Source organism: Lissotriton vulgaris, chromosome 7 (assembly GCF_964263255.1).
Source record: "Lissotriton vulgaris chromosome 7, aLisVul1.2, whole genome shotgun sequence".
NCBI lineage: Eukaryota > Metazoa > Chordata > Amphibia > Caudata > Salamandridae > Lissotriton > Lissotriton vulgaris.
Genome location: NC_141695.1, coordinates 81,542,035 through 81,555,521, shown reverse-complemented (window position 1 = coordinate 81,555,521; position 13,487 = coordinate 81,542,035). Strand labels below are relative to the sequence as shown.

General features: G+C 42.9%; 1 protein-coding gene across 1 annotated transcript in view; it reads right to left on the bottom strand.

Annotated features, from left to right (window-relative positions):
* LOC147700830 (putative DBH-like monooxygenase protein 2) overlaps positions 1 to 13,487 on the bottom strand; it is a 275,994-nt gene that overhangs the window by 237,140 nt on the left and 25,367 nt on the right. The window contains exon 4 of the mRNA XM_086928503.1: positions 2,124 to 2,207. Within this exon, the coding sequence (XP_086784629.1) occupies positions 2,124 to 2,207 (84 nt within the window). The remainder of the gene's footprint in view (positions 1 to 2,123; positions 2,208 to 13,487) is intronic.

The window sequence follows — 13,487 nt, the reverse complement described above, 5'->3', positions numbered from 1 at the left end:
GCCATGAATCACTTACTTCCCTTCTGCAAGGCATTGAGCACCTACATTTTTATGGTTAACTTGCCTTCATATAGGCTGTCTCTTGATTCTCAGAATCCTAGCACCAGGACATCCTAGAGTTAATCCCTCACTCTAACAATTCTTTAGCATAACATAGCAAGTCTCCTTGATTTCAAAGAGCTTCAAATGCATCTGCCAATTTACAGAACCTCTTCCTTTACAGATTAAAAAGGCTGTATTATCACATGATAGTGTGATTTGGATATTGTTATGTTTGTTCTTTGGACCTATGCTGTCCCTATTAAGTTGTCTGTCCTTTGTCATGAATTTATTGGCTTAAAATGGTAGAGCAGAATACAAACCATTGTACAACTCCTTTGGGTCTGGTGGAGTGGACTACTACCTCACATTGTGTTGGTGGCTTACAACTTCAGGCATAAAAAATTGAATTGGGCTCACAATAGATAGACCAGTGGTAGTCTTGCTAAAGCAAATGCTTGTTAGGATTTTACAATCCGCCACTAGGTGACACTGACAAATGTTCTCTGGGATCCTGCCTTTATCCCTGCATAGAATAACATACACTTTTACACCTTGAATTCCTAGATCACTTCATCTTCCAGTTCAGGCTTCTGCACCACTTTCCTAATGCATCATGGTCTCTTTAGTCTTTTATGTCTCCAAACCCTCCTCTGATGACTTCCTACTGGCTGTTCTCTATCTTGATTCCTGGATCCCAAGGCCCTTCTGATCAGCATTCCAGATTTTTCTCTTTCTTGGCTCCGACCCATTCTCTGGTCTCAGTTTCCCTGTGCCCTGTGCCTATTTTATTCCCTGGTCTTACTGTTTCCAAGTACCATTCCTACCATCTCTTCATTGATGTTAACCAGGTTCCTTGTATCTGGCTCTTTCCCTGCACCTGTGCTCTTCCCCTGAGTCCCCAGCTATTCCTGCCTGGTGAGCTCAGAGAACAGCTGCTAGCAACTGATATTGCTTCTGAGTCTCCAAGTGCTCTGTATGATCCTGCGACAATATTGCAGACTTGCCTTTTTATTTCTGGTTTCAGAGTTGTTGATTTCCTGGTCTTATTAGTTATTTGTGTCTGTTGTTTGTCTCTTATTTATCTTGCCTCTTGATTCTATTGCTTGCCTTGTTCCTTGTTCTGATTGGTCACATGCGGAATACTAGTCTTGTATTTCGCATTATTATCCTGACTGTATATTCCTGGCATAGACTCCCTTTACCAGCCCAGCTTTTCCCGGAGCTCAGTTTATGTTTACCTTCCACTAATCTCTTTGTCTTCTTGTGTGTTATATTATTATCCTGATTTTCACTATTCCAAACGGTGCCTGTTAAATTTGAAGGCTTGTTCCTTGGCACAGAAACCCAAGTAGTTCTTTTTCCCCATAGAAGCTCCTGAGTTTCTCCATAAACTATGTGAAGGTAATCAGCTCCTTGACTTCATTTAAGATTCTTCACTTCTCAGAAAGATCACTTCTAAGGATCAAACTATCATTTATGACAGTTTGTCTATTGTTTCCCTGCTTTCACCCTTTATGTTATTTGTACTTGTGTTATTGTAATAGTTTCCACTGCAGACTTCCCAGTTCACTGTGCACTATCTATTTCAACATGCTTCAATCCTCAGCTTCCAAGCTGATTTCCTCCCAGCCTTCAGGTACTCTCTTGTTTATATGTAACCCTTTCTCTTGAAAAAGTTTGTCCCTGCATAGAGCAACGTCCTCACCTTGTTACCTTTCCTTGTTCTTAACCTTGCTAGTGCCCTTGACAGGTTGTCCTGAACGTCACTAGAAACCCTGACAATGCTATTTTTAGGTCGACTAAACCCTATATTTAGCCATGACCAAACATATTTTAGAGGTCTAGAGCTCTCTGCTGGATGGAGAAATGTAGTCAGTTTCATGTGCAGGACAGGCATATGTGATGTGAGTATGCAAACATACATTCATAAGGTAGTGGTTTGCAGTCAGATACATTCACACCATATTGGAGCAATAATACAGGAAAGTCCTTTCCTGGTGGTGACATAATAAAAGGGAACTACATGGCAAAGTGGTCTCATGGACAATGTACTATATTGAGGGAGGTATAAAAAAAATTACCTTATAGATATGATTTTTCTCAGGCAGTTGTGGCAGTGGAATGTATGCACAGCCGTAGGTGGTTTCATCAGATGGTAAAGAAAACTAAACATTGGAGAGAAAAAAGAATGATGTTAGAACTTCACCAACATGGCCATACTGAAGCTCATTCAAGGGACTGTTATTAAAGAGCCAAGAGGGAATAGTATCAAGACAGAATTCCTATATAGCCTATAATTCAATATCCATATGAGAGAATTACATAGTGCAACCTTGTTTGGAAAGATGAGTTAACTTTAAAACAACTGTCCAGGAATATCCATCTTGGTTAAGTTAAACCCCCAAATCATATGCAAAGAAGTACCAAGGGCCGAATGTACAATAGGTCGAGTAGTACACCAACCATGCTACAAAACGGAGCTAAAAAAATACCAGAAATTGGTTAGACAGGAGAAAAGTCACCACTTTAAAAGCAGAATCGAGCTAGCAGATAACCCCACTAGAGAACTATTCAGTATATACAAAGAACTCACGATTCCATCGAGACTCGAGGCTCAAGACACTTACTCAACTGAGATGTGTGATCTTGTAGCCGATTTCTTTGTAGATAAGGTGGACAAAATTCATGCAACCTTTATAGATAATAAAGATCTTCTAAGTAACAGAGAGGACACTAGAACTATCTCCACACAAAAATCCCTTCTTACATGCTTCAAAACTCCTGAAAGACTTGAACTTTTAGGTATTATTAATAGTATACAATCCGGCTCCCCCTGCGACGCCTGTCCACCGGCTTGGTGCAAGGGAGTTATGGAAAGTATATTAATTGACCATATTAGTCACATGGTGACACTGTCCTTTCAGGAATGTCACGTACCGGAGGTATTTATTTATTTATTTATTTTTAATATTTATAAAGCGCTACATTTACCCGTAGGCGTCTTGGCGCTGATAAACCAGTTATTTGAGACTGACTATAAGCGTTGAAGTGATTATTGAGTGAACAGCCAGGTTTTCAAAAGTTTACGGAATTGAAGAAGAGTGGGGCTTTGTCTGATGTTGAGTGGCAGGGTGTTCCATAGCTTGGGGGCAGCCACCAAGAAACGCCGATCGCCCCAAGTGACAGTTTTAGTGCGGGGAGTGACTAGTTGATTGAGAGTAGCCGATCTTAAGGCCCTGGAGGGTTTGTGTTGTTGTAATTGATTTTTTAGAAAGTGGGGTCCTTGATTGTTGAGTGCTTTGAATACAATACAGAGGGATTTGAATTGGATTCTTTTTTGCACAGTGAGCCAGTGAAAGTCCTTTATGTTATTGGAGATAGATTCAAATTTAGTTTTGCCAGCGAGCAGGCGAGCTGCCGCGTTTTGGATAGTCTGCAGTTTGGTGATAACTCTGGATTGAGCGTTAAGGAAAAGACCATTACAATAATCCAGGGAGGACAGGACAAGTGAGGTGACCAGTGTCTTGATGGCTGAATCAGGAAGAAAAGGGCGTATTTTCCTGATCATCTTAAGTTTCAGGTGTGCTGTGGACACCGTTTTGTTGGCATGGTCCATAAAATTTAGGCCATCGTCAAAGATGATGCCAAGGTTCCTGACTTTGGCAGTAGGGGTAGGAGTGGTACCGAAGGTCTCTGGCCACCAGCTTGAGGGCCAGGCTGGCAGGTGTGTTCCAAAAATGAGTACCTCGTTTTTTTCAGAATTCAACTTTAGACAGTTGGTGGACATCCATTCTCCTATGTCTAGGAGCCCTTTCTTAAATTTTTCGGCCACTTGATCTCCGTCCCCTTTGATTGCCAACACTAGTTGGGTGTCATCGGCGTAGGAAGTTAGGCTCATCCCGTGTGCTTTGATGGTTTTAGCAAGGTCCGACACATAGATATTAAACAGTGTCGGACTCAGGGATGAGCCTTGAGGTACGCCACATGGAGCAGAGAGTTGGGCCGATTGAAAGGGTCCTAGGATGACAGCCTGCGTTCTTTTGGCAAGGAAGGACGCAATTAGGTTTTTGGCAGTGTGGCAAATGCCAAATCCCTCGACACGGTCGACCAAGATGGTGTGGTCGACCGTGTCGAAAGCTGCTGATAAGTCTAGCAAAACTAGAATGGCTGTGCCTCCTTGGTCCCTGATTACCCTGATGTCATCAGCAGCCTTAATCAAGGCTGTCTCTGTCCCATGGAATTTCCTAAATCCGAATTGCGTGTATGGAAAACTGCTCAGGTTATACCACTAAAAAAGAAGCCCAATATTCCCATTTCTCAGCTCATGGAGTGTTTGGAGGAAGAAGCCCTCCTCCACCCCTCTCAATCGGGATTTAGAACTGGCTACTCTACTGAGTCGGCCGTTCTATACTCCACTGAGCATCTTAGGCAGATAGTGGATGAAGGTGAGACAGCAGCGTTGGTCTTATTAGACCTTAGTGCAGCATTTGACACCGTGCTGCACACAACGCTGCTGTCTCGTCTTTCGGACATGGGGGTAACAAGTTCAGGCTTTGCCTGGCTGCGTTCCTTCTTGGCCGACAGAAGCTTTCAACTGCACTGCCCACCCTTTAGATCTTCCCTCCGGAAGGTGAGCCATGGGGTTCCTCAGGGCTCAAGTTTGAGCCCTACGTTGTTCAACATTTATATGGAACCCCTGGCTCACAATGTGGAGGCTTTAGGGGTGGGAATTATCAGCTATGCAGATGACACCCAGCTGGTGTTTAAGCTTACTCCCGACCATAAAGAAGACGCCATCAATTTTTCAAACTGTATGTCAGCAGTAGCAGTTTGGATGAACAATAACTGCTTGCGTCTGAATGACGACAAAACTGAACTACTGGTGGTCGGGAGAGCAGCATCAGCCTGGTCTCCCTTATGGTGGCCTATTGAGCTAGGAAGTCCCCCCATTCCTGTGGAGTCGGTAAGAAACCTTGGTGTTATGCTGGATTCTGATCTTTCTGGCAAGGCCCATATCAGCAGGGTAACGGGAAGGTGCTTTGGCACTCTGAGGGTCCTCCGCAAGGTATTAGATCTCCTTCCTACCCGAGCCAGAAAAACAATTGTCCACGCGCTGGTGACCCCCCATCTTGATTATGGGAATGCCCTGCTGGTAGGGCTCAGTCACAAGGGTCTACACCAACTCCAGTGTGTGCAGAATGCCGCTGCACGCCTCGTGCTCGGACTCTCTTGCAGAACCTCCGCAAAGACCGTCCTGGCCAAACTCCACTGGCTCCCGGTTAAGGAGAGGATCAAATTTAAAACCCTCTGCTATGCACATCGCATCGCACAGGGCAAAGGCCCAGACTACTTAAAGAACCTACTCACAATACATCGCCCCACTCGGAACTTAAGATCATCCGGTGCGATGTTATTTAAACTTCCTCGGATTTTCAGGGCCAGAATAGGCGGCAGGTCCTTTAGGTACCTAGCCGCTAAACATAGGAATGCACTCCCGCTTCATTTGCGGATGGAACCATCTGAATTGAGATTTCGGGGAAAACTTAAAACGTTTTTGTTCCCCAACATGTAATCTCCCCAGAGCTTCTCCATAGCTGCCTCTCGAAATCTATCAGCAGTTAGCGCGGGGACACACAGTTTTTGTGTAGCCAGGCGCTCTATAAATGATTTATTATTATTATTATTATTGCTTTGCCACCCAACCTACATTTTGCACTGCAACACATGCTGCAACGCATGTACAGATCTATCAGTGGGCAATATGGCCATTCTTTCGGATTTTGATGAATCCAACCTTACGAATATGATTGAGGCTGGCCTCCATTTTTCTAATCCTACCAAAAGCCTATGAATACAGAGATGGAGCATCACAAGGGACAGCAGACCTTCAACCTTGCATTCACAATCTCAAATTGCTATTTTTCTTAAGGAACAGATTCTGCATTCGGAATAAAATGAGCGTGCTTCAAGGTTCCATCATGGGCACCCCTTTCTCCCTGTCTTCTCCCGCCTGTGGCTGCAGCTGGTATTTACATAGTGGAATCTGACCACCTTTGATGGCTTTCACTTTGTGAATGAATGTGATGAATTATATGGTGAGATTGTGCGACTTCACCGTGTAATACACTCATCAACCCGTCTTGTTTCCAGTCAGGCTCTTTTGAGAAAACCTTATCTCAAACTTGGGTAGGTGTGGCATCAAGCAGTTAGGATGTGTCAAAGAAACAAGTGCAAAGCATTTAGAAGTATCATCTCAGCTGAACAAGAAAAAAGCACAAAAAGGAACTCCAACACCATTCCATATATATAGTTATTTTTTTTATGAAGTGTTAGACACCGAAACTTCCAATATCCACTGAAGGGTTCTGGAGATATAAATATTCAATCAATTCGTAAATCACATATTTTCACTCAGAAATGGACGAGTATTGGCCACTACCATGGCTAGCCATAATTTAAAAAAACCTTTTTGAAACTTCAAAAGAAATTTCGTTTGGGTTCTCCAGCTTACTTTAGATGACCATCTTTGGCAGTGAGAAAGTCAATGGGACTTATGTCGACAGTTACCTCAAGGCCAAAGCAGTCTCCAGTCCAGTTCCAGTCCTTAGCACTAACCACCATAGACTTCAATGGAGTGGTCCTGATGCAAGGGATACAGGATGCTGAAAATGTTGGAGGATATTAAGGGTGCTGCACTCTGCACTGACAAAGGGGATAGTCCTGGGGCTACTTATTGGTCCACGGTCAAGTTGGGATGACTTTAGCCACAGGGGTCAAAGTCCAGCCAATAAACAGTTACTGGTCTACTTGTCTCTGAGCACAGCGAAACCAGTGGTTTGGATGAGGCTAATGTCCTTCGTGGGTGACTAAACTGCAGTCCAGCAACTCTTCTAGGTCCAGCAGAATCTGGTGCAACTTTTGAGTGTCAGAATCGGTCTACCAGGCTACACTTCAGAGATCGGCAGCAGTCAAGCGTTTATTGATACCATTTACCAAGCCAGGCTTGTTCAGTTTTTGTGACCCTGTACCTGGAACATGAAGTCAGTCACTGCTGTCTGGGCTGGAGGATAACTATTCCTCAAGCAGGGCTTCACAGGCACAGTCCTTCCTTTTCTGGGTCAAGGGAACAGCAGGACAGTCCTTACTCAGTCCTCTGCCCAGTTCAGACATGATCCTGGGGTCTGGGTGCCATTTTTGTGCAGAGATTCTGCCCACAGGGGATACTGTGCCTACTGGCCAATGGGCTCCCTACCCTCTTGATAACAACTCCCTGCAAATTGAGGCATCTAGCAATCCCAGAATGCTTTATATCTCCCACGCCTAAGATTGCATAAACTTATTATCAACGTGTAAAGATTGGCAGCCCACCCTAGATGTGTGCTTACCTGAGAGAAGCACTTACATGGGAAAAAACTGTTTGCCAACTGTTTCCCCTTTCTCTGCCCCCATTGTCAAACTGTTTACGAAAACAAAAGAGAAGATCCTCTTTTCTGTATCTTCCATTTGCCCTTCAAATTAGGCTTCCCTTTTGAAGTGTGCCTTTTGAGCTCACACCCCATTTGGCCTTTACTGTCAGGAAGAGGTAACAACACTTCCAAAGGCATGCCCTAAATATTCCTTCCTGGGGGTTGGCAGAAAAATTCTTAATGGCCAGCAACCACAAATGGCCACTGGAAACTTGGGCAACAGAGTGCCAACTTTCTAAATGTAAAGAAGCGTTATCCCACCAGTTAATATCCCCCGGTTGCGCAGCCAAATTCCCAAAAGAGATTGATCCAATGTAGTTCAACCGGTAATCAAAGAGCTAAGATTGCATAGTATTTACTCTGTATTGTCGTTGAGATGAAACTCACATTTTTCCATCAAAGACATAGATGGGTCAAATTATTTAAACCTGATGGGTCAGGTAGTATAGACCCAATGCCTTTCTGGCAGAGCCCTTCGTCAGGGGTATTTAGATCTAAAACATTTATTGGAAAAAGCCACAGACATAACACAAGCTCATACGTACAACATGGGGTTAGGGATGAAAACTAAGTTGGTGAAATGTATGGTTAACCAATGCTAAGTGCCTAAATTTAGGTGAAGATAAGGAAAAGTGACTGAGGATTAGGGTGAACAGTTGTGAATATTTTAACCACATTACACAGTGTGACACCATAAATAATGTTTAGGTGAAGATAATTGATAAGAATTGGGTGGTGAGGAGAAAGATAGAAATATTAAAGTGCTACATGGCGTAGAATAGTGAGCCTCATCCGAGTGTGTCATGCACAAGTGTAAGTCCAAGCTAGTGAAAAATATGTACAAAAGCATGGGTTAAACCAAGTGAAAAATATTTACACAAAGTGACCAAAGTGGGTAAGAAAACACGCATTAATATGACAACTTATCAGCATTGCGATGCAGGCCACAAGTGTGCGCATCTATTCCGCAAAGTGAGCAGGATTAGCAAAAATAGAGAATCTTACTGCCGTAGTGACGGTAACAATGTTTCCCATATGTCAAGGCGGGTACGACTGCGGTTTGAGTGCCGGAAGAAATAGCTAATGTCCTGCAAGCAAACCTGGAGTTAGTGTGACTGGAAGAGATTAAGAATAAACGTTGAAATATTAAGAACGAGTGTGAAAAAATATTAGTAAGGTGTACAGAACATGACAAAAGAAAAAACCATAAAGAGATCAAAACAAGAGGTTAAAAGGCAAAACTTCACATAAATACATGGGGCCATTTTGTAATGGTCAATGTAAAAACCATATACAACACATGGTAAAATAATGAACAAAGATTAGATCAAGACACAGATAGTGAACTAGACAAAAAGAAAATCCAAAAGAGAGATCAAAACAAGAGATTAAACAGCGTGCCTTCACATGAATGAATATGTGGGGGCCATCTAGGGATGGTCAATGTCGTAACCATACAACACATGGAAAAAAACAATAAACAAGGGAAAATTGTGATCGGTACACCAGCTGAATGAGAGATCGTAATAATAGGAAAAGGAAATGTTAATAGTGACAAAATTAGAAGATTGATTGAGTGAACAGGATTCCCAATAGGAGAACTAGGATTAAAGATGTTACTAGACATTAATGTAAAAGGATTGTGGTAAAAGAAAAAAGATAATGTGAAAATATGTGAAGTAGGAGATGTAAAGTTACCAGATTAACTGGAGAAAAAATACACAGTAAGATCTTGGTGATTTAGAGAAAGCAGCTGATTTCAACACTTAAGGCAATTTGGTGTTCAGAAATTTGGTCCAAAGCAGTTCTCCTTGAAGTAGGTGTTTCTGATTGTTGAGGCCTTCACAAATGTTCACAATTTCTAATACTAGATAGCAAATTTGGCTGATGTTGTGTTTGGACTCTAGGAAGTGCGGAACAATAACTGATTTCTGATTCATGGTTCTGATGTTGCTCTTATGTTCATTTAGTCTAGTTTTTGTCTTCATCGGTTTTTCCAATGTATCCCAGTCCACAAGACATTTCAACAAGTACACCGCATTTTTGGAGTCACACATGGCTGTTATTTTGAGTTTGATTGTGTTGCCTTTACTTGGGTGTGTAACATAGGTTCCTTTGATGGTTTTATTAAAGTTGTTGCAGTTGAGAAAAGAGATGGTGCCCTGATACTGGCTCTAGTTGCAACATCGACCAATGCGTTAAGATAGTTTTCTTGAATTTGAGGCTTTGTTGTGAAAATTTCGATGCTAAAACAGTTCAGTCTTTCTTATTATGCAGAGTGGATGTAAGTAGGTGGCTTTTTCCATTTCATTTTTTAGATCTAACTTCCCCTGACAAAGGGCTCTGCTCAAAATACATTGGGTCTATACTACCTGACCCATCCATGTCTTTGATGACACTTATTCTTAATAAAATGTGAATTTCATCTCAACAACGATGTAGAATCAATACTATGAAATCTTAACTCTTACTTTACCTCTCAACTACATTGGATCAATCCCTTTTGGCAATTTGGCTGTGCAACCGGGGAACGTTATCGGGTGGGGTAATGCTTCTTTAGCTAATTTTTCATTACGCTGGCGATCAGTCAGCGATATGATGGTCACATGCAGAACTTGATCTAAAATGACTCCAGTACACTAGTGATTTTGTTGTGAATTTACAAATACCTCACAAAACGTTCTAAAGTTGACACATCTGAAAAAGTTACATTAAATTCGACTGAGGCATCAAGTCAGGTTTAATGCAACAATTCTTTTGATACCTCATATTATCTATTTTGTTAGTCCCATTCAAAAGTTCGGACAGCTGGGTTGTCAGCATATAACAGAGTACTCGTCACTGGGGCTACTAGTCTTTCTTCTATAAACATTGCAATGTAGGGTTTTACTATCAGTTCATGTAAAAACACATATACCAGCTTTTAGTACACTGCACCCCAGCTTAGGGCTTGATAGCCTGCCTTTGAGACTGACTGACTGACTGACTGACTGAAGTACTTGTAAAGCGCTCGAATGCCGCGGCGTCTTGGCGCTGAGTGACTAGAGAGCAGTGTGAGCCAGTCTTAATACGAGGAAAAGAGCAAGGTTTTCAGTGCTTTTCTGAAACAAAGTTTAGATTTTTGTGAGCGCAGTGCAGGGGGTAGAGAGTTCCACAGTCTGGAAGCCTGGTAAGAGAAAGATCTGCCACCCCAGCGTTGTCTTCTTATTTTAGGTTGGCAGATAAGATCAAGACCGGCTGATCTCAGCGCACGTGATGGCACATATCGAGGAAGTAGTTTGGCAAGATCGTCAGATCCCGTACCGTGCACAGATCCGTGGGCCAGACAGAGGGCTTTAAATTGAATTCTACACCTGACTGGTAGCCAGTGAAGTTTCCTAATGACTTTAGATGTTGGGTGACGATAGGGTAGATTCATCAGAACCCTGGCTGCGGCGTTTTGAATTGCCTGCAGCTTATTCAGTTGTTTTTCTCCTGTGCCCAAGTAGAGAGAGTTGCAATAGTTCACTCAGGACATTACCAGGGCACCCATAACAGTTTTTTGCAATGTGGGGGGGATATAAGGTAGAACTTTCCTAAGGATCTTGATGGTATGGAAGCAGGTAGACGTTACCTGGTTAATCTGAGCCTTACATGATAGATCTTTATCAACCAGAAAGCCAAGATTCCTGACCTTTTCTGCTGGACTTGGGCAGGAGCCCGCCTCTGGGGGCCCCCAAAGGTTGTTCCAGATCAATGGTTTCTGACCGAACTCGATTATCTCGGTCTTGTCTGCATTTAGTTTTAAAAAGTTAAGGCTCATCCAGTTTTTTACACTGAGAAGACAGTTCTTAAAGCGCTCCGCAGTGGCTTGGATGGACTGGGACACTGAGACTACTATTTGAGTGTCGTCAGCGTAGGATACTAATTGCAGACCCTGGGATTGAACTAAGGCAGCTAAGGGGGTGACATATAAATTAAACAGGGTGGGAAATAGTGCCGATCCCTGAGGGACCCCACCTGGAAGGGAGAATTCGTCAGATGTAAGACCTTCCCAGTACACTTGTTGGATTCGAGAGTCCAAAAAGGATGTTAAGAGGGCTAGGGCAGCGTCCGTGAAGCCAAGTGTTTTTAGTCTGTTCAACAGGATTGAATGGTTCACGGTATCGAAAGCCGCTGTGAGGTCAAGTAAAATCAGGGCAGTTCTGCCGCCCTCATCCATAGTTCTTCGAATATTTTCCGTCGCCATAATCAGGGCCGACTCTGTTGAATGGGAAGGGCGGAATCCATGTTGGGAGGGGTCTAGAAGTTTGTTATGATCAACATAGCGCATCATTTCTAGGTTGATGGCTTTTTCGAGAATCTTGGCAGGTAGCGGCAGGCAGGATATTGGTCGATAATTCTTTGGTTCGGCTGGGTTCAATGAATCCTTTTTCAGGATTGGTCGAATACATGCTTTTTTTCCAGCTGATAGGGAAAACACCTGAGAGGATAATGTTGTTAATCAAGGGGGTCAGAACAGCTGCCACTGTCAGCGGAACCATATGTAATATACGCGGTGGACAGGGATCTAATGGAGACCCTGACTTCATCTGTGTGATGAGGTCTGCCACCTGTGACTCCTCTAATAAGGGAAAGGAGGGATAACTAGGACCAGACCGGGGGACAGTGTCATTATTCTCCTTAGATGAGATTGATGCTGAGATGAGTGACAGTTTTAAATAGTTCTTTTGGTGTATTGGAGGCTGCCTGGATTTTATTTGTAAACTAGGCCGATTTAGCCTGCACTATTGCTGGTTTGTATTCCTGCAGGGCTTTGATGTAAATTTGCTTGTTTTGAACACTATAATCCGAGCGCGACGACCGCTCAAGTCGTCGGCATTTTTGTTTTATGTGTTTCACCTACATGGAATACCAAGGTGCAGTGGCAGAGCGTTTTCTGGCTTTTTTTATTTTTACAGGGGCTAGTTCGTCGACTGTCTGCTGAATCCAATCTTGGAATTTGGCCGCTCCTAAGTTGGTGTTGCCGGTTTCGAGAGCAGGGGGACCTTTTGCAAGTGACTGTGCCAGAAGCGCGGGTTCAAGCTTGTTCCAAGGACGTGTCTTTTCGGGAAGCATAAGGCCTCTCCGATGATGTGTACGTTTAGTCAGAGACATATTAAAAAAGATAGCATAGTGGTCAGAGCAAGGGACTGCTTTGGTAGAGATAGCTTTGATATGGTTATTGCTAGTGAAAATGCCGTCAAGGGTGTGTCCTGCGATATGAGTGGGGTTTGAGACTAGTTGAGTCATGTCAAAACTTAAAAAATTGTCAATTAAAGTAGTTGAGTCAGAGTCTTTATTTGCTTCTAAGTGAAAATTAAAATCACCCAGAACGGTATATGTGACGGAGTTAGATGTAGATTCAAGAAAGGTGTGCAGTGCTCTGATAAAAGGTGTTCTCAGACCAGGGGGGCGATACACGAGTAGGCCCGAAAATATAATGCAATTATTTTCTTTAATTTTAAAGCTCATGGCTTCTGCTTCTAGACCAAGCTCGGGTAATGAGAAAACTTTTAAATGGGATTTATAAATAATCCCAATACCACCTCCCACTGCTCCTTGTCTATTAACAAATTCTACATGATAGCCTACAGGAACTGAGGTGACTAAAATTTATTAAAAAGGACGATCTGGACATTGTCATAGGTTTATTTGGCAAAGTTGAGTTAGTAGTTTGAAAACCGCTCTGCCAGCCGGCAATAGCAGGCTCGGAGTCTTGATTTGCTTTGTTACTCTCGTGATGGCACACTAGATGCTGCAGCCAATGGGGGACACTTTGATTTACAGGCTCTGGGTATACCTGGTACTATACTCTAGGGACTTATAAGTAGGGTAACCTTGCCAATGTGGGTAAACCAATCAGCCATATATTTTTTAAGGGTCGGGTCACTAGCACTGAGTCCTGTTTGGCAGTGCTCAGAGAACTCTCAAAGTCAAAAAGCCAGTAGCATGAGTCTA